The sequence below is a fragment of the Melopsittacus undulatus genome, chromosome 11, assembly GCF_012275295.1.
Source record: "Melopsittacus undulatus isolate bMelUnd1 chromosome 11, bMelUnd1.mat.Z, whole genome shotgun sequence".
Taxonomy (NCBI): domain Eukaryota; kingdom Metazoa; phylum Chordata; class Aves; order Psittaciformes; family Psittaculidae; genus Melopsittacus; species Melopsittacus undulatus.
Window position 1 is genome coordinate 5,386,568 of NC_047537.1, and position 25,804 is coordinate 5,412,371.

Here is a 25,804-nt window from a genome sequence, read left to right on the forward strand (position 1 = left end):
GTTTCCACCACCTCCAGGCATCAGTTCAAGGGTCCCCAAGCCAGAGGGAAACCTGCAGATCTGTATGGTCCCTCTACCCTGTCCCAGCTCCATGGTTCTCAGCACACTTCCCACCTTGATCCTGCCCTACTCCCAGGCCATGTGGACCACTTGCTGTTTAGGAGCCTGGAATGAAACCCAGATCTTGGGGAGATGCTGTGAGATACCACCATCGGTTCCCAGGCTTGCCCAGGGCAGGTGAGGAAACCACAGCATCCAGCAAGGAAAGAACCACGTTCCCATTGAGCGCACAGACCCATCGCTACTCAGTAAAATATTTATTCCTCCATTATTTCACAAGAGTTGTTTTTACAAAAACCTTACAAAAATTTCCAAAACAGAGACATGCAGGAGAGGAAAAACAAAAAAAAAGGGGGAAATCCACCGTGGATCTTGTTCCAAGGAGCTGAAATGCACAAATAGGAAAGGGCAAGAGGGAGGCTGGATTACAATAACCCCTCTGTCCTGCTACCCCTCCGTGGGTGCAGTTTGTATCTTGTCTTGGTGAGTCCTCAGCATTGACTGACAAGCTGTGATAAGCTGCCAAGAGCACGGCGAAAGAGGGGCCACCAGCTTAGGAGTGAGTGTTTTCAAATATATATATACATATAGATATTTAGTGAAGAAATATTTATTCCCTGCTTTTTTTAGGTTTACAGAAACGGCATCTGCAAACTATTAGATGGGTTTATTTTCATTAATGCTCTCAAAGAGGCAGTGACATTTATATCCCTGTGGTTTCATCTTGTACAACCGAAAAAAGAGCCCTGTGCTTTCCATGGGAATAGGAAACCCCCAGCCCGGACCCCTCTTCCTGCCCCAAGTGGAGTTTCTCATGGTGAATAACTTGGTCTGCAGTGGATCTGTCTTGCCCCCTTCTTGGCTTTTGTCAGGTCTATGTGGTGTCTTGCTGCGGGCTGGGGAGCTGTGTGCTCCCCTTCTGGTATGGCAAATGGGGGACACCAGCACTGGAAATAGGGGTGGGGGGCAGAGGGTGACTTTGCTCCATGGATAAGGGAGGTGAGGGCTGCATTGATCAGAGAAAGCTGGGGCTGGGGGCAGGATTCAGGGGCTGGTTCACCCCCAGCCAGAGATGTGCTCCTCTCCTGGTTCTCCTTATCAGGTCTCCAGCTCTGGGTGCTGAGTCCTCTGCCTGGGGTGTAGCTGCTGGGTACCATGTGTGGCTGCTGTGAGAGCCCCAGTGGGACAGGGAGGGGATGCTTCTGGGAGCAGTGGGGACTCGGGTGGGCCCATGTGTAGTTGGGACACTTTCAGCCTTGGTGTCACACACCAGAGGATGTTTATCCAGAGGAAGCACCTTAGCAATTGCTGTATTCATCCTCAGATCTACTGCTACAGTCCCCAGCAGGACCAAGACCTTCTAGGCAAGGAGAGATGGTGCCTTCTCCATCCAGGCCACCCATCTGAGCTGGTGGTGTTCCTGTGCTTGGCTGGTGGCTCTTTGCAGCGGGTGAGGAAAGAGTGCTCTTTGTCCCCAGGGTAAAAGCTCCATCTCTGGCTCATCCCCCACTGTGTGGTATCAGCAGGGGAAGGTGAATGATGCCTCTCTCTGCAGCTCAGTCCCGCGGTTGAAGGACTGGGGTGATGTTGCCCACCCTGTGTCCATCCCCCTGCACATCCCACCTTGCAACCTCATGATGCCGCGCAGCAGGGTGGGATGAGGAGGAAACCATTTCCTTTGTGGAAAGCCAAAGGAGCTCACCCCCATGGAGTCGCCAGCCCCAGAGCCCCTCACACATGTGCGAGGCTGTGCCTCCGGAAGGCGAAGCCTGCTTTGCCGTTGGCACGGAGCGCCGGGAGCCGCCTACTCAGCTGAAACCCAACAGCTTTTTCCAATTTTCTCTTTTCCCTGGGATGGTTCAATGACCTGGAGCTCTGCAGCACTGCTGGCAAACCCGCCTGCATGGGGACCGCGGTGCCCCCCGCAGCACCCAGTGAGTCCTTCACACCCCTCTTTGAAGGGCACAGCCTGATGCCATCGATATAGGCAGCTCCGACATGCAGGCAGCACGATGCAAAGGGTTGGCTGCGGCAGGGACGAGCTGTTGGCTTCCCAAAGCCTCTCCCAAGCACAAAGAGGCAAATGCGCGGGTCAGCTTCGGCATGTGTGGCTGAGCATCACGAGTCGCAGCCTGGTGGAAAGGGGGGTTCATGATCCTCCCACCACTGCACACTGTCCCTGCGGGAGGACAAGACCCAATAACTCTTTGGCTCTCTGGGCGAGATACCCAAATTGGTCAAATCCAATAGTCCAAGATCCTTCCATGTTTGGAAGCAAATTCTTGTTCCCTTGGCAAGTCTGTTTGTCCTCGAAGAGCGCGTGGGGGGTATGTGTGTGTATATATAGCCTTTATTATAAGGGTGTGCGGAAAAGCAAGTTTCTAACCAAGTTTGCTCCATATGTGGCTATAATTATGTGCCACTTCGGCCTGGGACTGACTCTACCTTCAAGAGGGAAGAGAAGAGGAGAGAAGAGGTGCTGAGACGTTGGACAAGTGGCATGTGGGTTGGGTTCATCCTGGTCCGGCACAGGAGCTCCACGCTGTATCCTGGATGAGGCCACGGGGTGGGCTTTGCCCTGGTCAGTTCACGGTCGGCACCTGGTTCTGATGGAGGCTGAACTCTTTGGCTTTGAGGCGCAGGCTGGCAATGCTGTTGGCCATGTTCACCCCTTGGGTGGGTGTTGCGGTCCCACTGGAGCTGTAGGAGGGCACAGTGCTGCGGAGAGGGAGCAGGGGAGGAATGAGGCATGGCCACGAGGAGTCCCCATGTCCTGCCGGCTTCCCAGGCTAGAGTGGCTGTTCCCTCTTAGACATCTCCCATAAGAGCAGTCAAGGCTGCAGCATTTTTATGTGGCTGGATGCATGTGGGAACCCCTCAAACTATGCACCAGGAGGCCCTGCCTTGAGCTTTCGGACAAGATGGCTGGATGTGGAGAGCTGGGAACCAGAAGGGACCCTTACCACCACCCGTGCCAAGATATGGGAAGGGTCACCATGAGGCCAAGTGAATCCCTTGCGAGGACCAGGGCCCCTACTCCAGCCTTGAAATGCATGGAGGCAGGGAAGTCTGCTCACACTGGGCAGGGGATGCTCAGATGAGGCTGAAACAGGTTCCCAAAACAAAACCAGATGAGCTCCTTTTAGCCCCATAAAACTCCTACATCCTCAGTGGCAGCACAGTGCTGTGCTCCCATGGTGCTGGGGTGGTCCCTGGGCAGCCTGTCCCATAGTCATCTCCTCCCCAGACCCTTCAGTGCCTGCACCTACCTGTATGGAGAGGAGCTGGTCCAGGACAGGTACTCTGGGGTCAGTGCAGTGGGCCGCGGTGCCATGGGCTGCTCGATGGCTGCTTCTTGGCTGTAGGATTTGAGGAGCGATGCTGATCTGTTGGCCAGCATCGCCCTCTCGTTACGGCGGAACTTGGCCCTTCGGTTCTGAAACCAGACCTGCATGGAGGGAGGAAGGTGGTCAGAGGAGACACGCTCAAAGCAGGGATGTCCCAAGCATCAGTCCTATGGTCACGTGTGGAATGAAATGAGATCTTTGTATCTGCTCTCACCTGGACTCTTGCCTCACTGAGGTTGACCCTTCTCGCCAGCTCCTCCCGCACGAAGGCATCAGGGTAGTGCGTCCTCTCGAAGACCCTCTCCAGAGCCTGCAGCTGGCTGCTGTTGAAGGTGGTGCGGTTCCTCCTCTGCTTCTTCTTCCTCTTGGCTGCCCCGCGGCTTGGGCTCAGGCTCTCGCCTATGGGGAAAGCACAGGAGCGGACACATGAGATCCAGACCCATGTGAGATTCCATGTGGAGACATGGGGGTCTGCGCTGCCCTGCTCTGTACCAACCCTGTGGTCTCCATGAGAGTCAGATCCTGTTTCAGGACCTGCTAGAGCTTGGGGTTAAACCCGAAGTTTGTAAAGACCTGGGGTGGTTTTATACCTGGCTAAAATCACCCAGACCTGATTTGGGATTCCAGTTTCAGTGGATTCTGGGGCACCACTTGACCCATTCTGCTGGGACTGCATCTCACAACCCCTCCCATAATAAGAACATCCACAGGGTGTCTTAAGCTTGGCTCTTGTAAGGGTTTAGGGCAAGCTTTCCTGGACAGCGATTGAAATTCATCACTGGAACATCTCTGAATTGCGGGTCTTGGCTCCCACCTCCAGCACAGCCCTGGCTGTGCCTTGTCCCCAAGGTGACACAGGACTGCAGCCAAGCATCTGTTCACCCAGCCCTGGTCTTCAGAGCTAGGAAGGAACAGCACTGAGCCTCGCAGAGCTCAGCCTCCGCAGTGTTTATTTCTGGCTTTGCTGGCTCATGGAAACATGAAGCTGAGGATGTAGTTTGGTTTCTCAGTATTGATCCTGGGCTTTCAGCCAGGCTGAGATTAATCTCCTCTTTGTCACTAATATCATCAGGTTTAGGCAAGTTTATGAAGTCTCGTTCTGAGAGAGCAAATCAGCTGCCTCCAAAGGCTGTGCAGGGAACGTCTCACTGCTGCTCTTCCTGATGGAGGTACTACTTAATTATTCTTTCTGCTAATAAAGCATCTGGATCCAATATGTACCTACTGCTGGGAAAGTATTTGGGAATTATTTGAAATGTTAATAATTTTACGGCATTCTGATTCATAGCAGGGTTATATTGGGGTTTTCTGCTCTGTATCATTGCAGAGGCTGTGATGGCAGGAATTACTGCTCCCTGAGTATGCTCAAGAAATACATACTTGCTAATAAGCCATCTTGGTACTTATTAAGTAGATGAGTAATGTTTTCAGGTTATTCTTGAGGAAGTAATGTCCCTTCCAGCAGATTTTGTTAACTCTCTTGCTTCAAGATATCACCAAGATGATGAGCAGGAGGAAACTGAATTCCAAGATCTTTAAGGCTGGAAAACCCTCTTGGACCTTAATTCTGAATAATTCAAGCCATGAAACCTTCACCAACAAGTTCTCCATTGAGTTCCTAAGGTCCCTTCATGCCTGAATATACCACTTGCAAGGGCTGTCCTATCCTGAGATGAACCATGAGGATCAGAGGAACCGCAACATCTGCTAGCAGGTTGTCCTCTGAAAACGGTGCTGCTGGGTGATGCCACCACCAGCATCCTGGTGCCAAATGGAAGCTGCACCAGGGGATGCAACAGAGGAGGAAGAGTTAAATGTATTTCCATTGCTGGCAGTGGCCTCCTGGAAAGAGCAGATGGCTTCTCTGGCACTTTGCTATAGTGAGAACCAGTGCCAGGGCCTGGGAGTGCAGGGTGCCTCCATCCTCAGCCTGGTAAGGGATGAAGCATTGGGCTGGAAGGAGATGCAGGGATGTGGAGGTGGAACCTGGGTACCACCAGCAGCCCTATTTCCCATCTGTCCAGAAGGGGAGAGCAGGGCTTTGTTGCTTTGAAGCTCCCAGGGCTTTGTTGCAGCCATCAGCATTTCTGTGGGTCTTTTGTTATGTTCTAGGAGTATCTGGACTTTGGTTGACCATCTCTTGGGCTGGAAACAGCCTATGCTCTTGTATCTGGGACATGTCCTTCTTGGGCTGGGCAAAGACACGATGGATGGTGCTGTGCCCAAAATACCTGTGGGTTTGAGACCCTTTCCCTGCCAGGAAACCACAGGATGCCCTTTGCTGCTGCTCGTGTTTAAAGGCTCACAAATGAAATTCTCCAGATTCCCTCCAGCCCTTGTTCCTGCAGCTTCAAATGTTCTGCCAGTCTCTGCTTTCCAGTTGCCCCTTTTAGTCAAACTCCTTTTTTGGTCCTGTTTTCCTTCAGCAAGCTAACGAGCTGCTGGATTAAAATACATGAAGTTCAGTCATGGTTGTCCCTGAGTTTTCCAGGAGCCTAGGACCAAAATGGGAAGTGTCAAGCTGGGAAGGAGCTACAGGATGTAACGGGGTGAGAGATGTTTCCTGCTGTGTTTATGGCCACCCTGTAGGGCTTCTGGGGCAATTACAGGCAGGGGCTTGGTTCAAAAAGTGCCGTCACCAACAGCACTGCCCCCCCATTAAACTGGGAGTGATTTCAGCAGAACCCTAGTAAATGTATAAATAACATTTATAAATCCCTTTGGTTTCATCCCCAATTTAAAACCTGGCTGTAGGACTCTTCCATAAGTGATGGCTGCTCCCACCTACTCAAATTCGGCTGCCAGCAAGGAGGAAGAGGAAAGGTTTCTTAATTCTCAAACAAGCTCCATAGGATCTGGCCCCATTTCTGGCTGGTTTCCATCTCTCCAAACCTATGGAGGAAAGAGCTAAATGGCCACAGGAGCTGGGCAGTGCTGGGTGATATCCATATGGGGCTGGCAGGCTGCGGGGATGGAGATTTAAGACCAAAGTTGGACCAGGTTGTGTGTGGGTGCTGGCAGTTCTGGGGTGGTTGGAGAGCTGCAGACCCTGAGCTGTGTCTGGGTTGGGGTGCTTTGTTCAGCCCGTTACTGGTTTTAATGAAGGGACCTTCTTCTGCACCACAAAACGCTGAGAGATGCCCTAGGGAGCTTCTAGGAGGATGCTGGTGGCCAAACCCCCTTCCCCACCAACTCACACCTCCCCTAAAACACAATGAACCTGGTTTTGGCTCAGAGCTCCCCAGTCTCCCCCACAGAAACATTTGTTTTCCAGCTAAATTCTCTGCTATGTTCACTTTCTCCCCTATTTTCCACCCCATTTCCATACTGCAGGGAGGCAGTTCCATGCCTGATGTGCCTGCCTGAGTCCTCTGCTATGCTCAGGGATGAGCCTTGGTAATGGATCAACATCTTTTCCCCATTAGTTCAGGCACTGCGGGCTTGTGGGACCAGATAAATGCCACCCTAATTGCTGGCGGCGTGTGTCTGACAGGTTTATAGAGTACAAAGTCGGGCTGGATCGCTTCTATCAGAGATGCTTTAATAACGCCAAATCAACCTTCCAAAACTGAGCATTGCTAAGCTGTGGAATCAGAGAAGGAACAGGGAAGGGGATGGGTTGGATCCCCTCAGACCCTCTGCCACCCATCCATGGGAATTGGATTTAACCGGATTTACTGACACCTTGATGGAGGAATCGGAAACTGGTTCCCACCCCAATGGGCTTCCAGGTATGAGAGTTTGTAATTGCACAAAGTTAACACCAGCTTCCACATGTCTGTCTTTTACCCCAAAACGGCACTTGGGGGAGGTTACAGAGAAAGCCAAGCCTTTGTCTGGGGGCTCATTTAGGGCATGGCTGGAGGCATCAGTTTGATTGTCCAACCCCAGGGTCAGAGGGGACTCCTGAGCCACCCTGCAGCCACCTTCACCTTCGGTGTATTTATCTTCCACTGATTACAATTTCCGCTAAAGGGGAAAAAATGCAGGAGAAGGAGGAAAACAGGAGGATAACGTTACCAAATAACCAACAGTGACGTGGGGGAGGAAGGGCTTTGTGCAGAGCAGATGAGCCCTGTGTGCTTCACTAAAAAAGCCTTAATTTACCCCAGCATGTTAGAAAAGACACGAGTCCTTTGTCGGTGAGTTTTGGGGTGCTCAATGCAGCCTGTAACCTTCTCTCTGCAATACCCAACCTCTGTGCCGCCTGCCTGTGTCAGTCCTATGGATGCCATGGGGTGCTGGGAGTTACCCCAAAACCTTCTCCATGTGGGAAAAGGCTTTGGCAAGCTTTGGGCCATGACAGTGAGCTGTCCTGCTGTGGGGATTGGGAAGCGACTGGTCCTACCCTATTTGTGAAGGCAATGCTGGGTCAGCGCTGTGCTGGTTCAGCCGAGCACTGATCAGTCCCATTCTTGCCTTTTCCCTATGTGTTTCCATTAGTTTTCCATAGGTGACTCGCCTGGTTGCAGCTGCCGGGGTGCTGGGCTTGCCAAGGGGGGCCCCGCGCAGCAGCCGCCGAGTGCTGTAAAGAGGTAATTTTCACTAGATTTCCACCGAGGCTTCAGCTTTGACTTACGACCTCCATTAGCGAGCGATAAACGGCCTCTGTGCAGCTGTGAACCAGACCCAAACAGCGCTTAAACCCCAGCCGCGGCATTCCCAAGGATGCTCCGGCAGCGCAGCTCATCCCTTGGGATGGCTTCTGGTCGTGGGCTCCATCACCAACATATCGCTCCTCTCTGGACATGTACTTTGTAGGGTTCCTTTGCTAAATGTTCATCCCAGGGCATTGTGTTCACTCAGCACCATCACTGTGACCCAGAATGGTCACCTTGTCTCATTACAAGCCTATCTCTCCCCTGAATGATGCTGCAGATGCACCACCACATCCTGTCACGCGTTTTGTTGACTCCAGCACCACCACTTAGCTTTGGGGTACAAACACCTCCTTTTTCAAGGGCCATGCAGCAAGTTCAACCCTCTCCTGCAGAAAAACCCAGCCTACATCTCCTCCAACGTGTTTCATTTTCCATTGCGCCGCAGACCCCGGAGCCCCAACCCGTTTTCTGCCATTAAATTATTTCACACGTTCCATTTACTTGGGAGCAGTTTGCCAAAGACCTTTTTAAGCTTTGAATTTTTCACACACACACAAACCCCCCCAGCCAAACGGTCAAATCTGTGCCATTTACTTCCCTTCTCCACTTGGAATGGCATTTTTCCCCCCACTCCCCCCGTTTTTTTGCTCCTTGGGTATAATTTAAGGGCTGAAATAGCCTGGAGGGAATTAGCTGTAAATTCTTCCTAAGACAAATAAATTCTGCCCTCTAAGTTTCTACGTTTTTCAAACTGTTGAGAGACGTTTTGGGTTTGTTTGACTTGAAATAATGATCGTGGCGTATCTGACCCTCAGGCTGCGGCCGGCGCTAACCAAATAAATAGCTTTTATTAATTAAGGTTTATCCTTAACAAATAAAACCCCAATTTGATCTCGGGCGGCTGAATTAGCAAAAACAAACAACGGGTTCTCCGGGCACTTGATGTGGATTTAACAAATTAACGCTGGGCCTTCATCAGGGAAGCCGCAGGGTGGTGGAGGCCTTTTACAGCCAAGAAATCCTTTGGAAAAACAATGTCTTTCATTTCTCCCATGGTCTCTCTCGGTAAACATGTGGACTCCCTTCATCCCTTCGCATACGCGGGGGAAGCGAGGAGAGCTCCGGCGATGACGTCCGACAGAGCTTCATGTGCAATTGTTTAACTTGTTCCTCTAAATCATGCAACAGGGAGGAAGCGTTTCCCTTCGGATTGTGGTGAGCAGAGCCAGGGCAAAGTGCTCAGGTCTGGGAATTGCCCCTCTGTGGTGTCTGCCCACTCCGGCTCCTTTTGTCCCATAGCCTTCAGCAGAGGTACCCAAAGCAGAGGGGTGATATGGGGGTGCATGGGAAGCCGATTGCAGCTGGAAACCTTTCCCAGCAGCACTGCCCTGCCTTGGGATGTGGCTGGGGACAGCCTGGGAGCCCTGGGGGGTTCTGCCTGCCCTCACTGATGCTCTGCAGTGGGGAGGGATGGCAGGAGGGATGCTCTGCAGGCCAAAGGGGAGCTGGGGGCTCAGGGGTGCAGGCAGCACAGGGTTTGATGCAGAAGTGATGGTGGGAACTGCCTACAGCTACAGGTCCTTAATCCCCTCAGATCATCTTGGGAAGCCTGGGAAGCAGCTGGGAAGCAGCACTCCATGTGTGCTGGGACACTCGCCTGCAGTGCCTTTCCTGCACCCAGCCTGGGTGCATGGGACCGGCACAGCACTGCAGCTCAGGGACAGAACTGTATTGGTAGAGCTCTGTTTTCTGGGTGATTTCACCCCATTACAGAGAGGAGAAACCATTTGGGGCCACCAGACCTTGCACACAAAGTGTCAGTGCTGGCTTTGCTCAGCATGATGCTGTAAGGACCAACTCCATCTGAGAACAACTGGTGGGCACAGGAGACAGGGTATCCCTGAGGAATGGGGCTGCCAATCCCTCTATGGGCTGCTCCACTATGGGAGCAGGATCTGACCTCCCCTTCCCAACCCACTGCTGCTTCCAGCTCCCGTTCCAGCCCAACCCCAGCCTTGCAAAGACCCCGGGAATACCGGAGGCTCTGGGGGGGAAATTGAAGCCAGGGGGGGTCCAAATGTGCTGAGTCCAAAGGAAACTTTCTCAGCTCAAGTGGTGCGCATGAAAAATGTACGAGAGGGGCAGGGCTGAGCTACTGGGGAAACATCAGAGCTCAGGGCTTCCGAGGATGTTTCACCTCATTAATTGTGAGAAAACTGAAACACTGACACGTTTTTACAGGCTGCCAGTTCTGCTGGGGGAAAAGTGTCTCTGTGAAGAAGGAGCAGCAAAAGCCTGCACCAAGAAACAGGCCAAAGCTGTCCCGGGAGGGCCTTAGCCTGCGCTCACTGACAGGCAGCAGCAGCCTGTTTTATGGTTACAGAGCTGCAGCCGCACCAGCCAGAAGCCAGGCAGCACTGCAGCTCACTGCCCTCAGCCATACGGATTTCCATTAGGATACTGCCCAAGGGTGCTGTGAGCCTCGGGATGCTCCATGCACAGCCTGCATCCCTGAACCCCGGAGGCTTTTCCCTTTGCATCTCCAGAAGCTTCAGTTGCTGCACGTCAGCAGTGCCAGGGATGGTGTGTGATGTCTGAGCATCTATCACAGCGCATCCAGCTGAAAGCCTGGAAGGTCCTGGAGAGCTGGCTGAGCCTGCATCCCAGCAGGGATGTATCCAAACTGTGTGTGTAACCCAATGGTGGCACTGAAGCATTTTTGCAGCTCATCCCTATCTTTAGTGCAGCAAATGTGTGGGAACATGGTGTTTCACTGGGTTTTGGCACCAGAAGGAAACTGGGGAGGAGGGGCCCTATGCCATGAGATGCTGCTTGTCTCAGAATGGTGCCAGCCCAGCAGCAGCCACCAAATTCACTGGTGAGAGCTGTGAGTGGATTCAGAGCCGGCTCTCCAGCAAGGGCAGCAGTGATTGATAAGCTGCAAAACCTAAGAGAATGAAAGGAACAAGATCAGGATGTCACAGTGAGGAGATGAGGAAGAGAGGGGATGAAGGAAGAAGGGAATGAAGAGAAGGGAACAAGATGATGGAGACGCCAGGCAAGGACTGGGCTGGTTGAATCATGTGCTGTGATTTAGAGAGGATGCTCTGCAGGTTGAAAGCTGGTGAAACCAAAGGGGCTGCAGCCATAGGTAAAGCCCCAGGGCTTTAACATCACTCCCCAGACACTTCACAGCCCTTCCCACCAGGCCGGAGGCTCCTCTCCTGTCTGGATGCTCATGCTCAGCCCAGCACAGTGCTGAGGCCAGGCCCTGGGAACAGTGTTTTGGCACATCCAGCCCCTGCGTCAGCGGAAGCGTTCAATGAATTAATTGCAGGCACATTCCCTGAAGGAGGAGGCAGGGTTGGTGGGATGCTGTCAGGCCTCGGGAAGGGGCTGGGGAACAGCTTTGGCCATGATGCTCCAGTGTGAGAGGGATGAGCAGCACAAGAATTTCCCCTCTGCTCTCCCAGGGGGCTGGGGGAGATGGTGCCATCACCCACCTTTCATCTGGGTGGGAACTGCCTGCCTGTGGATAGAGCTTTGGAGAACAGGACATGGACAGACCCTGCTGCTGGGCTCACGAGCTCCAGGGTGCACCCCAGCATCCTGTCCTCAGCCCTGACTCCGGTGGTACCCAGACCTCAGCCTGGCATCATCAGCATCGCCTGAAACAACAGCTCCACAAACAGCCTTTAACACTGCGCAATGGTGCTGGCACCCTGTGCGGTGCTCAGCAGAGCCTCTTGCTGTGCTTTCCCAGCTTCCCGGCTCCTGTGCACCCCAGGAGCCAGGGCTGGAGCCATTGAGTGGGGCCGCAGGGCTCAGACTGCCTGGCTGCACCCGCTGACGGGTGGCACTGGCCCAGGGCATCCAGCCCAGGACCCGGGGTGCTGAGCACATCCCTTGGGCTCGGGGATCTGTGAGTGAAAAATTCCGTCCCAGGCCATGCCCGTGCATCGGGTGACCCCAGCCTGGAGAAGGGGCTTTCAGGAGCTGCCAACAGCATCCCATGCACTCCAAGGAGGCTGTGACCGCAGCCTGACACAATGGGCTGTCCCGGCTCCAGCACCACCGCCGCCGCCTCCATTGTGTCAGGTCTCTGCAGGGATGGAGACGCAGAGGAGCCGAATGGGGCACACACTGGGATGCTGGTCGCCACTGGATACCCTGATTTCCCCCAGAGGGATGGCAGGGTGAGGAGAAAAGCCTTCCAGGAATGGTCTGTTGTCTGCATGAGTCTGCTGGGGATGATGACATGGCAGAGCACCCCAGTTGGTTTTGTGTGGTTGGGCTCTGGCCTAAGTCTGGCATCTTCCCTTGAACAGGCAGCTCAAGGGGGTTCAGTCCCCTCTGGGGTCGCCCTTTTGACTAAATGGGGCTGGGGTCACACAGAGCCTCCAAAACCTCATCTGCAGTGGTGCCAGTCTGGTATGTCCCCTGCAAACGCCAAAGAAGGACAGGATAGGCATGGGTATGGAGGACAGACATATGGATATGGAAGATAGACATATAGATGTGGAGGACAGACATATGGAATATGGAGGATAAATATAAGGAATACGGAAGATAGACATGGATATGGAGAACAGACATAAGGATGTGGTGCATGTTGTGCCGCAGCTCCTGGCTTAGCCCATGGATGCTCAGAGAGGCAGTGTCAGACCAAAGGGATGCTCGTGGCGGTGGGGATGGGATGTCAGGAGCTGCTTAGGCAGGCGAGCTGGAGCCCTCAGAGCGCAGCCAAGCCTGGGGCAGAGGCACCGCAGTGGGTTTGAACGGAGCAGCGGGAGAGCAGGAATGTCAGCTCTGTTCTCCCTGGAATCCGCCAGCCCCGCGGTGGAGGCCCGGGGACCAACAAAAGGCGCTGGCTCTGCCCCAGCCGCCGGCGGCCGGGAGCCTCCGCAGCAAGGAGGCATTCACAGGGGGTTTGCTTTCATCCTCCAGCCAGGAGACCTGGGTAGGGTGGAACGAGAGCAGCGCTTGGGCTGTCCTGAGCCTGGCACCGCTGCAGCACCCCCGGTGCCCCCGGGGATGGAGCTCCCGTTGTGCCCACCGAGGACAGAGCCTCCCAGTTCTGCCAGCACCGGTTAATGCTTGCATTAAAATAGCTGAGTGTGGAGAGTGGCAGCGCTGGTGATGGTTAACAGATGTGTGAAGGGGGTTCCGCAGCACAGGGAAACGGCCAGCCTGGGATCCACTGCTCAAATGATGGATTTGGGGTCAGCTCTGGGTACCACAGTGAGGGGGGACAGGCAGAGGGGACAGTCCTGGCTCTGCATAGCAAGTAGGGTGCTGGAATGGATGGTGCCTGGATGGATGATACCAGGACACAGACCCCACTGTCCTGCATCAGGGCTGAGCATGGCAAATGCTTCTCTCCCCGTCCTGCAAACCTTGTAGGCACTGCTTGATGCATCCATGATGCAGGCACGGAGGTGCCAACATCACTCACACACGGCTGCCTGATGTTACAGCTTACACAGAGCCCAGCGGGCACAAGGTATGTGTAATTAATTAACACTAATGAGACTTGTGCAAGCACCGGCCCTGAGAGCAGCACTGCCTGTGACTGCAACGCTCCACCACAGCCTCAGCTTTAGGGCAATGTGGGTTTCACCATAGCATGGGAAGGGGATGGGATGGTTTGTGCCTCAGACCATCACCGTGCTGGGAACGTGCTGGGACTTTTGCCTGGGGTTTAACCAATAACACCCATCAGGCAGAGCTGCAGGGCAGGAACCTGAGGCTTCCAGCTCGGGACCCCAGCACTGTGATCCCAGTGATCCCTCTGTCCCGCAGAGCAACACAAAAAGGTGGTTTCTTGAAACTGAATAAGCAAAAACCCACAGCAAATCAGCCCCATTGGCAGTGGGCACTGAAACCAAACACAAGCCCACCAGGTTAAAACACAGGCCCCACCACATCAGGGTCAGTGCCAAGCAGGATGGGCAGGGATCAAGGGGAACAGTGGGAATCCCCATGGCATCCCCTCCTGCTACCAACCCAATTCCCCTCTTTTTTTGAGGCCAGTTGGGTAATTTCCACACCCAGGCCAAGATGCACCCATTTTATCAGTGAGCACCAGCACCTGCTGAGAGACCATCCCATGGCCACTGCCTGCATCCCTGGACTGGGGACACTGCCACGTTTGGCCAGGACATGGGATGGACACAAGCCCCCATCCAGGACCCCATCCCACCACAGCTCCAAGGAGGACCCTCGTGGGTGCCTGCATGCACGGACGTCCCAGAAAGCCTCTCCAGTGCTCAGCATCGCTGTCCTCCGGTCTGGTTCTCATTTGAGGTCGGTGGCCTCTCGCCAAATTTATTGTAAAACATTCATTTTAATAATTGGCTCGTATCTTCCCCCCCCCCCTTCTGTTAAACCCAGCCTGGTTAACTGTTTAACTGTTTCCAGGTTAAAGCAGAGTGTGAGTGGCACAGATGGGGGGGATGGCAGGGATGGGGGGGACATTAGGGACAGGGTGTCAGGCAGGTTGCTGGGGTGAGATGCCAGCCATGGGGAGGACACCAGCTGACACCTTCATGATGCCAGGGTGGGTGCAGCTGCTTGGGTCCCATTCTGCAAAGCCCAATAGAGCTGAGACCCTCATCCTCATCACCCCAAGCCTTCATCCCCTCCAGGTCCCCAGGGAGCCCATTCACCATGTTGCCACACTGACCCCAGCACCCTTAGTTGTCCCCAAAACCCAGCCAGGAGCAAAGCTGGGGACAGGCTGGCACCAGTGGCTGGGGTCTTAGTGTGTGGGTCAGGGACCCCCAGGCATTTCCATACAAATCCCATTCAAACTTAACCCTGACGGGTAACGGGTTGTGCTGAGCATCCAAAGGGCTTCACGAAGTGGACGGTGCCTGGTAGTTTAGTTCCGACATTTGTTTTAGGGTTTATAAACCTCTAATAGTAATAGAAATGTTTCAGTGTCTTTTAATTTAAATGAAAACAGTGACTTTTTTTCATTCAGAAACTCCCCTAAGGTATTTACAACCCCAAATCACAGCCATGTGGCTGAGAAAGTGAAACCGGTGAGGAAGGAGCGTGGCCACCGCCCCGAGCCCAGCACAGCCCCAGGCAGCACCGCACCAGTCGCTGTCCCCACATCACCAGTGTCCCCTCAACAGCACTGCACGGATGGACTCTGCTTCACACCTTTGCTGAGGACATGGGGTCCCAGTGCATGCAGCAACTGCCACCTGGAGCTGCCATCCATGGCATCCTTCTGTCCCTCTTCCTTTTTGCCCTTTCCCTTCCCTCTCCTGGGCCCACATCAGGAGAGGCAGGAGCAGCCCCACAGCATCAGTGGGTTTGGAGATAGGAGCTGCCACTGCCTATTGTCCTGCCCTCCACTCTTCTTGACTATGTGGATGCTGGACCAGGGTCTTTGATATGTGTGGATCCCCTGTATCACCCCTGCAGCATCACTGCTACTGCTACCCCCAACACCCCCCAGCAGCAATGCAACAGCCCCCAGACCCTGCAATGCTCTGCATGGCTCAAGGTGCAACACAACCTGAGGTATAACACAATTCCCCTGCATGACTCCAGGTACAAAGCCACACTGTCCTTTTGCAAGGCTCTCTACAGCTTGAGGTGCAATATAACCCCCCATATGCACATTGCATTGCCCTCTACAACGTGGGGTCCAATGCAGTCCCCATCCAAGCAACACGCTCCATGGCCTGTGGTACGATGCAGTCCCCCTGTACAATACAACCTCCGTGCACCCCCTGCATAGCCCTGTACAGCTTGGGGTGCATCCCAACCTCCCCACCAGTGCCCCACACACCTCTCGGTGCAGCCCATCCGTGTCCCGCTGCACCAACCCCTCAGCCCAGCCCTGCACCGGGGCTGCTCCCCGCAGCTCAGTTCCCATCGCTATGAGGAGGGCCGGGGCTGTGCCCCCTCCGCATCGCCCCTCTCCCCCCAGCGCTGCCATGTGCTCCCCGCTGCTCCCCCGCTCCCCTGCCATGTGCACTCCAGTTTCCTTGCGTGTGAAGCCTGCAGCCTCTCGGATTCAGTGGCTGGAAAGGATGGCGCCTCTCCACATCTGGTTCAATGCGCGAGCCTGGCGCCTGGCTTAGCCACAGTCTCCATTCAGAGACACACAGACTTTAATAGACTCATACAATTCTTCCTGATCTATCACTGCAGCCGCAGCTGAAAAGCTGCTTTATTATATACACTCCAAAGGGGGATGAGGAGGGAAGGGGAGGGGGCCGGTGGCTGGCGCTGCTGCTCTCTGAAGGCTCCCTGCCCACCCCACATCCCCCTGGGACCTGAGTTGCCCCCCGGGACCTGAGCTGCCCCCCCCCAGCCCTGCCCTAGCTCCCAGGCACTGTTCTCCCTCCATTCCCGGGGTGAAGGAGCAGCTCTATGGCCTCATTACACCTCCTGCTCTATTAACACCCCCCCAAGCTGCCCTTTGCACCCGGGCTGGGGCAGTCCCAGCAGAGCTGCAGGGGATGGGGGTGACAAAGGGGACTCCATCTGTCCCCCTTACATCCCCAAAGAGGTGTCACTCCCCACCAAGCTGGGACGATTTCCCCCCAACCCATCCAACATCAGTATCCCATTTACCCCACAACTCCCTGCTAAGGGATGTGCAGCCAGCACGGGATGCCCATGGGCAAGGGGCTGGAGCCAGATCCTTCCATGCCCCCAGAGATGTTCCCAGCAGATCCCAGCGCTGCGGATGGTTTTCCCAAGGGAAGCACAGCATCCAGTGAGGGATGCTGAGGATGGATGGAGCCATTTCATTACGCCATGGGAAGGCTGGAAAACATTCCCCACAGGCACGTGTCCCTCGAGTGAACACAAATGCTGGGAATGCCTCAAGGGTGAGGGTGGGATTTTTCTTTTAATTCTCAGAAATCCAGTGAAGAACAGCCCAGTTCTGCATGACAAAAACACCTCGAAACCCCAGATCAGTCCAACCCAAAGAGGGTTTGCATTCCCCATCCTCCCTGACCCGGCTGAGCATCACTGGTCCTGTGCAGGCACTGGGACCAGGCAGGGGATAACTGCCTCTGCCCATCAAGCTCTCACCTTCTTCACATTGCCTTTTCCAGCCAGGAATAAAGAACAGAACCGCATTAATCCTGGTCTAAACCCTTGCCTAGTCCCAGCCACAACCCACTGCCCAACACCTTAAAGGATGCTCTGAGCCTGCTCCATGGTTCAGGGATCCCATCCTGGGAGGGTCCCTCCTTCCAGCGGCAGGGAGGGGACAAGGCGCCAGCCTGGGGATCCCGAGCCTCTGCCATCCCCAAAGCACCCAGGTCCCATCCTGCTTCAAACCTCATCCCTCCTGCTCAGTGATTTTACAGCTCTAGGGAGGATAATTCCCTGGGGCCGGAGGAAATCAGCCCTGGGAGAAGAGGTGATCCCGCTCCCTGGGAGAGAGGAGGGTTTCTAATGAGACAGCCTCAAAGCCCCAAATCATTTCATCAGCCTCCCAGCTACAGACACACGCCCAGGCTCTCTCAAAATGCTGATTCGTTGAAATTGGCCCCATCTTGGCTGCACGGAGTCGAAATTTCATATTTTTCCTGTGAATCAGCCCCGTTCCCTGAAATAACAGCCCAAAAGGAGAGGGGAAATAGTCTTGCACTGAGCTGTTCCTGGTCGAGCTAGACACAACAGCCCAGGGGGGACAGCAAGGTGTCCCCATGCCCCGGCACCCTATTGGGCTGGGCAATGGCTGTGCCATGGGGTATTTGAGGCGCTGCTGGGGCTTAAAACACATCAGTGGGTGCTGCTGGGGCTCACAAGGGAGTGGGGCAAAGCTCTGTGTCCCCACAGCAGGTGGGACCCCTGCGCTGTCCCCTTCAGACCACGCTGAGCAGCAGCTCTTGCGACTCTGCTCCATATTCCTGCACCTTTCCCTGCTGGAAATAGGGGTGGGAATGAGCGTTCCCCGCAGCAACGCGTGCCAAAACCCAGCTCACTGGGTGTGCTGAGGGGAGGAAAATCCCAGCAACGGGAAGTGGGGGGAAAAGTGGTTTTCCTGCCCTCCTGTCCCAGCCAAGGCTGCTCCGGCTCTCAGGGTCCCATCTCCCCAGGCCCTGGTTTGGGGTTTGCATTCTCTTCACCCCCTGGCAGCAGCTCCCAGCACAGATCAGGCACGTGTGGGGACCCCGCAGAGCCCTGCTCACGCCGCACAGGACGTGCTGGTATGTGTTTCCCTGCGCCCCTGGGGAGGGCTCTGCGCTAACAGCGCTGCTTCCCGGGGCTACACAAGCTCCAGCTCCAGCCGTGGGGGGAGCCTGGAGCCCAGGTGGGGGTGATCAGCCCATATGGGGACAAATCCCCCCCAAACTGGAGCCCAGATGCCAACAGTCGGTAAGAGCCCGGCTGCATCCCGGGGGCAGAACATCCTCCCAGTGCATGGGGAGGAGCGGGATGCTGCACGGGTGTCACACTGCAGGGATGGTGAGCTGGTGTCACCCTTTGGGGCTGGAAGGCACAGGGAAGCACAGAGCAGTGGTACCAGGGTTTGCCCCATGGCAGAAGCCTCAGGAGACCTGAGCTTCCCTACCCCTGCCTGGCAGGGATTTATGCTGCTCCATCTGGTTTTGGCAGGGCTGTGACCTGACCCAGCTGCCTGTGCTATGGGAAAAGCATCACTCCCAAACGTCCTCCCTGTCATAGTTTTTGGATGGGTGAGACCTGCGGAATCAGTTTCCCCTGATCCCTGTGACATGGGACCAGTGTTCTGTGACAGTGACATAGGGCAAGAGCCATAGGAGAGGGTGTCCCCAGTAAGGAAAGGAGCAGCCTGGCTGCAGGGATCACGCTGCAGGTTGGGGATGTCCCTTGCCCAGAGAGGTGGGGTGTCCCCATATCGCCGTTTTCTCCTGCCTGGGATACTCCGGGCTCCCTGCGAGCGGCTGGAAGCCGTCTGGGCGAGCCGGGACACGTCAGGCTCCTCATCCATCCCTCGCCTGTCGCCAGCCTCGCACTAAGCGCAAACAAATGTAGGGTGGGAGGAGGCCTGGGCGGGGCGCTCCCGCCCGGATTAATTGGCTCTTACTCAATCCCTGCTGATGGATGTTACACTGGGGACCTGCCAGTGTCAGCGCTGGGCAAGTGCTGGTCTTGGGCACAAGGTCCAGCGGTGCTGTTCTCTCTCCTGGAGCCCATCTTGCTCCAGCAGCCCCGTGAGCATCGTCCCTCTATAGGGGTAAACCCCTTGTTTTGGGGTCTGCAGCCATCAAAAGTCTCCAGGCAAGGAGATGTCTCCAGGTATGTGCTGGGGATGGTGAAGGTGATGTCTGGTCACCGAGTGTCACGGCTGTGCAAGGTGGCTCTCATCCCAGTGCCACCCGTGCTGGCTGTGCTGGCCTTACAAGGACTGTCATGGTTTGCTTCCCCCTTGCTTCAGATGCCACCTCCCAGCTCTGCCACACAGGGATTGTCCCCAGCAAAGTTCCTGCCAGCCTGGGAGGATGCCATGGACAGGGACAAGGACTCCTGTTTTGGGGATGTGGCAAGGGGCTATGGGCTCTGTAAGCCCTGCACCCCAGCCTTGCTGTGCACCAGCGGGTCGTGCCCCACTCTGCATCCCAACCTCATCCCCCAGCCAGGGCAAGCAGGCCACAGTGCCCCCCTGAGCAGCAGGGACCCCTGCTGCCCCCTTCTCTGGGGGACAGAAGTGTTAAAGCCTCTCCTTGGAAAGCTGCAGCCGTGTCCATCAGACACTTCTCAAAGACTCTTCCCCACCATGGGAGTTGATTTGGGGTCCCAACATCCCCATCCCTCCCTGAGCTGTCATGCAGAGACCATGGAAAGCCTCCCAGCAAAAGGACTTGGGGGGGTTCCAGCACTTTTGGGGCTGTGGAAAGCAGATGGGAGAGGGGTCTGAAGGGGCTGAAGTTACAGGGCAGGGGGGCCTCAGCTTTGCTGGCTCCAAGGGTCTGTATTACCCTGAGGCAAGCACAGGGGGTTGGCCACGGATTAATGACACGGGGTTTAATTGCAGCCAAGCCATGTACGTGCACGGATGTCCCAGGGAAGGCAGATCCCGATGGGCGCATCCCGGCCCTTTTTCAGCAGTTGTGGTGTTACAGGGCTGCCTCCTGCCCATGCAACCGAAGGGGCCAAGGCATCCCTGAGCTGTGCCCCTTGTCTGACAGGGATGAGTGGCATTTGGGAAGGCAGAGAGGCACAGATGAACTGTGTCCTGTGAGCTAGGGCCAGCACAGCCCCTGGGCCACCATGGGGGCATTGACTGGAATGTTTCCACCTTGGGGAAGGTGCCTGAGCCCTGGGAGCAGCTCAAGACTGTTTGGGGCAATTAGACATTTCTTGAAGCCAGAAGCAAGCCCCTTCCTCTTTTCCACTCTGTTACCAGGTCCCTTCCCCTCCCTTCTCCTTTTCCAACTGCCCTCATTTATGTAATTAAAACCAATTTGCTGTAACACCATCTTAATCCCCTCTGCCCGCTGGGTGCAGCTCTCCTATCACTTCATCACTGCTCTGCTCAGCCTCAGCACAGGTCGGAGGGTTCCGGCTGCCCTGGGGGTGAAGAAAGGGCCCCAAGAGCCCTTTCAGTTTGAAGAGCTCTGCAAATGGGATACCCAGGGGCCACCACATGTCCCCATCCCACTGCCTGCTCCCACCGAATGGGCAATGCCTGCCCCATGCCGGAGGATCCCTTTGGAGGGTCTGCAGCCCTTCCTCTGAGCCCAGCTGTGACAAAAGTGGCTCTTTCTGACTTTACAGCCCCGAAGCTGTTGCCGGAGCCAGCGCCCGGCTCCCTCTCCCATCCCCAGGCGGCACCAAAAGTAAGTTCATTGTTTGAAAAGCCATCAGTCAAGGCCTGCTGGCTAAAATTACCCTCCTGCTTTATCATCTTGAGAACATTAAGGGCTGTTGTTAACAGATGTTTCGCGTTACACATTATTTGTTAGTCTAATGAAAGGAGGTGAACAAGCTTTCAAGACCTCAGAAGTTGTGCCGAAGGTTTTCGATGGGAGGCTGCTGCACCGCTCCAGGGCAGGATGAAGATGAGCATGGGGACGAGCCTTTGCCCCCCTGTTGCCATTTCCACACTCTTGCCTCGCTTGTGTGATTTCTGCCTCTGGGTCTCACGAGAGCAACGTGTTGCATGGGTATTTGTATCCTCACACGAGGATGTGCCGGGTGCCCTCAGGGCCATGCCGGGGATGGGGCCAAGGCAGGGGCTGAGCAGCTCCCTTGGATGGAGAAGGAGATGGGGACGGCTCTGGTCCTCAGTGCCAGTGGGAAGGGATGTGCCAGCCTTGCGAGGAGAGATGGGGAGAAGGAGATAGAAAGCGGGGCTCTGGGATAGGGATGGTGAGTGAGGGCAGGGGAGGGTTGAATCCCCTTATGCAAAGAATAACCCCCTGCCCCAAGGTTCTCAGGCTCTGCCAGCCTTGGGAACAGAAGCTTCCTCCTGCTGCGGCTGCTTGGGGAAGGAGAGAGTATTTTGTAAAGGTCGCAGTCTGCTGGGCACAGCCTAGAGCATCCCTGTGCCAGCTCTGCCCCTGGATCACAGCGAGCCCTGCCTGATGCAGGGGGTGCCGGCAGCTTCGGGGCTGCTCTTCCTCCAATCCACCGGTGCGATGACCCTGATAACAGCAGAGCCACATCCTGCAGGGACACACTCGGGTACCAGGGTCCGTTTGCATTGGTAATAAACCCCCTGCCACCGACCTGCGGGGCTCCAAACTTGCATCTGGCAGAAAAAGCTCACAGTGGTGAAGAGGAAGATGAGAGAAAACGCTGAGAGGCTGTTTTACTTTAGGATGCCAATAAAAGATAACATTACCAGTAAAAGTTCCTCTGCTGTCATCGCGCTGATGCTGAAAGCATCACAGATGTGCAGCAAAAGGCAGGGCATTTGCCTGGGATTTGGAGTCTTCCCATTTCAGTTTAGGAAAGTGCACCCCAGTTAAGCCTGTGGCAGTGGGTAACGGGTCTCACAAGTCAGTGTTTGCATGCACGTGGGTTTTCTTGTTTCCTTGTTCTCTTCTTGCCTGCTGCTCTCAGCTCTCACGTATTTCTCTTTCCAGATGGGATCAGAGGGAGAAATGCTTCCATTCCTGGACAGGTTGTTGGAGCATCCCAGGTGCTGTTGGTGTCTTCATCCCTGCAACCTCGCCGAAACAGGTGCCAATGGGAAATATTCCCCATGGTCCAGCGGTGCTGGGATCAACTGGACAAACCCCATAGGGCCTCTGCCCCAGGTGGAATAGGCTTTTGGGGTGAAAAAATAGCTCGGGGGCATCAGACATCCCCCTTGCCTCTCCTCTGTGGTATTTATCATCCCTGGTACCCACTGAGCCTCTCTGGGATGCGGTAGGAGCTCAGCAGGGTGGCAGCTTCTCTGCTGTTTTGAAAATCACCCTTGTGAGCTGAGCTGGCTGCATCGGGCTCGGCTGTGTTTCCAAAAGCTGCACTGATCCCACACAACAGACTGTCCCCCGTATGGTCCCATCGGCGAGTGAAAACCTCCCCGCAGTCCCGAAGGCAGTATGAGAAGTACGAACAGAACTCATGAGAAGAGAGGATGGAAAATAACGCCCAAAATCCCAGCTACCATCCCGAACGCAAGACCCAGCCTCACTCAGCCCTCAGCATCCCAGGCAGAGGCATGTTGGGGCTCAGGGGGTTTGTCCGTGCGGGAAAGTGGTTGTGCAGAGGTTGTACAGTGGGTGCAAGAAAGATGCTTTAGATCTGTGTGCCACGGGAGGGGACAGAGAGAGAACGCTGTGTATGTGGGGTTCCAACTGGGAGCCCCTCACCGCAGGTCTGGGCAGCACTGATTTCTGCGTGGACTGTGCAGCCTGGCCGGGCTGTGCTTCAGGGGCTGCAGAAAACAAACTTTGGGGCACCAAAACCCAGCTGGGAGTCAGGTTTTGGGGATGTCACCCAAGGGTGCCTCGGGGTGGGCACCTCCACCCCACGCTCTGCCTCCCCACTCTCTGCCTCCCCTCGCCTTCTTCATTCCCTGCTTTGCCGCAAGGACGAGGCGAATCCTCGCCGCCGCCAAGGGCACCGAAGCAGGGAGGGATGCGCCGGAGCCGAGCGGTGCGCAGAGATGCGGGCAGGAGGGTTGTCCCGTTAAGAACGTGCCTCTTGCCAGGACCGAGCGCCACGAAGCCGGGTCCCGGGTCTATCCCCGTCCCCTTTCCTAGCACCAGTTCTGTCCCCGTTGCTGCCGGGACTCCCGGATGGAGCTGCGCTGCGGCGGCCGCCGGGAGGGGACTCTCTGTGTCCCGGTTCCCGTGGCCCAACGGAGCCGCCTTCACTTCCCAGGCCTGGAAACCGAGGCGAGGAACCCCGGGGAAAGGGGGTACCCCGCAGGCCTCGCAGCCTCGGGAGGCACCGGCCGCCCGGGACCAGCCCGTACCCGGCATCTCCGGCGGTAGCGGGGAGGCGGCCAGTGCAGGGTCCCACTCCGCTGTGCGGGGTCTCTGTCTCCCAGTGCGATGTCCCCGTCCCCCAGCGCCGGGTCCCTCTGCCCCAGCCGTCGGGGTGTCGGCACCCCCACAGCTCGCCCCGACGCGAGTCACCCCTCTTCCCACCCCGCACCTCCGGTGCCCCCAACCCCACCGTGGGGGGAAACCGACCCCTTATATCCGCGGGGCAGGGGGGTGACGGCGGGGACACCCCATCCCCAAAGCTGCCCCAACCCGAGGGGGGCCCATCCCGGGGTCACCGGCACTCACCGTCCTGGGGCGCTGCCTCGCTGCCGCTGCTGCCTCCCGACGGCTCCGGCATGGCCTTGCCGCCCCCGGCGGGCGGGGGACCGGCCGGAGGGGTCCCGTTCATCCCGGCCGCTACCTCCTCCAGGTCGAGGAGGTGGCTCACGCTGAAGTTTTTCCGGCTTTGAGCGTTTTCGGGCTGCTCCGGGCCGCGCACGGCGCTGGGGGCGAACGGCTTGTCCATGGCGAAGGCTGGCGCCGAGTCCATGGCTCCCACCCCCAGCCCGCAGCCCACCCCGAGGTGCGGGGCCGCTCCCGGCCCCCTTCCCCTCCCCACCCCCCCAAAAAAAAGGAAAAAAAGGAAGAAAAAAATTATAATAATATTTTTTCTTTTAAAAATGGGGGAAAAAATAAATCGCGGCTGCCCTGGGAGTCCGGCTCCCTCCCCAGCCCCTGTTCCGCCTTGTGCTGACGTCTGGGGAAAAAACCACGCTCCCAGCCCAAACTTTCTTCCCCTGCTCTTTGCTCTGGAGCTGTTCAAACAAACGCCCCTGCTCCGAGCAGAGCGGGGCGGCCCCTCGCCCCCCCCCCCGGCACGGCGACCTGCCCCCCTGCCAGGGGCCGAGCACCGCCGGCAGCCAAGCCGCGGAAAGAGAAGGGGGGGGACACAGGGAGGGAGACCCGCTTCCCCCCCCCTTACCCCATTCACATCATTCCCCCCCCCCCAAGTTCTGCTTTAAGTGCTTCTATCAACAAGTGTAAGTGGCTGCGCTCCGTGGGGAAGGATGGGGGAGAGAGGAGCTGGGGAAACCCATTCCCAAACGGGGCTGGAGGGAGAGGTGACCCGCAGGTTAGCGGGGGGACACGGCCCCCCTCCATCTCCACACCCCCCTCCCCTTTAACCGGTCCCCATCAACCCCGGAGCAAGGTCACCTCTCCTGGGAAAAGCCTGGCTCTCTCGCCTTAATGAGATAATTACGTCCTGCACCACAGTTAAAAACTCATAGGCTGCTTCCCTTGGGGTTAGAAAGAAACCTCCCTAATGAAAACCAGCCACTGGGAGAGGGAAAAGGAGGTTTTCCTCTTTAAAAATGATATTTATATATATAGAGAGAGGTACATGCACAGGGGTAGGAGGGAGGGGGGCTTGTTACTGGTGTCCAGCGAGGGCTGGGATGGGGGGGATTATGAGCTGAAATGGGAGATGAACGGTTCTGATTCCCCCCTCCCTGGTTCCAGCCGCTCTCTGCTGCCCGGCGCTGCAGGCACATCTGGACGGGGCTGCGCGCACGCAGGGCTCAAGCCCACATCTCGGAGCGAGATGGGCCGCTCGCTGCAGCCCGGCCCTGAGCTCACGAACATCACCCCCGCTCCAGCGCGGCCCGGGGACACAAACCCCTGCCGGAGTTAGTTTAACATTTGTCGAAAGCTTTTCTTGCGCTCTCTTCCCCTTCAAGTCGGAGGCGTGCGGGTTCTGAAGCCAGCCAGCGCTGCCAAATCTGATCTTCCTGACGGGGAAGCGGCTTCCCAGAGCTCTCCAGCTTGGAAGGGGTGTAGCTGAAGGCAGAGTTTGGCTCTCTCCGGCTCCGCGGGGGGCTCCTCGAGTGTGCAAACGAGCCAGCCCAACCTCCCTTCCCCTCGCCTGCTTTTCGGGGGTCCGTTTATTGGCCCGATTTATTGGCCCTGGTGGCACTTCAGGAGTCAGCTCCGCTGTCTGGTCCTGCAGCCTCGGCTGTGTAAATCATGGGCTGGTTGTCACACCATGTTCTGCTCCTGCTTCCCTTGGGCTGCTCCCCGTGGATGGGTGTTTTACTTCTGCTCAGCACCCAGCTGGATGGGTCCCCGGTGCTATGTGGTGCCGGGGTGATGCTGTGCACTGTTGTTAAGCACTCAATGGGTTTATTAGAATATAGATGACATATTGTATACTATATTACATAGATTGGATATATGCCCATCAGCTCTCCTGGCTCTCCCTGCTCTTGGGTGGGAGATGCCTTCATCATCCTCAGGACCCCCAGACCCTGGGGGACCCAGCACAGCCTCATGTCACCCTTCCTTCACCAGGTACCCACTTGATCCTATTTTTTGTCACCATGGATGC

General features: G+C 56.1%; 1 protein-coding gene across 1 annotated transcript; it reads right to left on the reverse strand.

The window, feature by feature from the left end:
• Positions 1-302: 302 nt before the first annotated feature.
• Positions 303-23,979, reverse strand: PRRX2 (paired related homeobox 2). Its single transcript, XM_031046533.2, has 4 exons — positions 23,725-23,979; positions 3,622-3,806; positions 3,330-3,508; positions 303-2,778 (listed from the first exon to the last, which is right to left on the reverse strand). The coding sequence occupies exons 1-4, from the start codon at positions 23,966-23,968 to the stop codon at positions 2,643-2,645; spliced, it is 744 nt and encodes a 247-aa protein (XP_030902393.2). The 5' UTR covers positions 23,969-23,979; the 3' UTR covers positions 303-2,642.
• Positions 23,980-25,804: the final 1,825 nt, after the last annotated feature.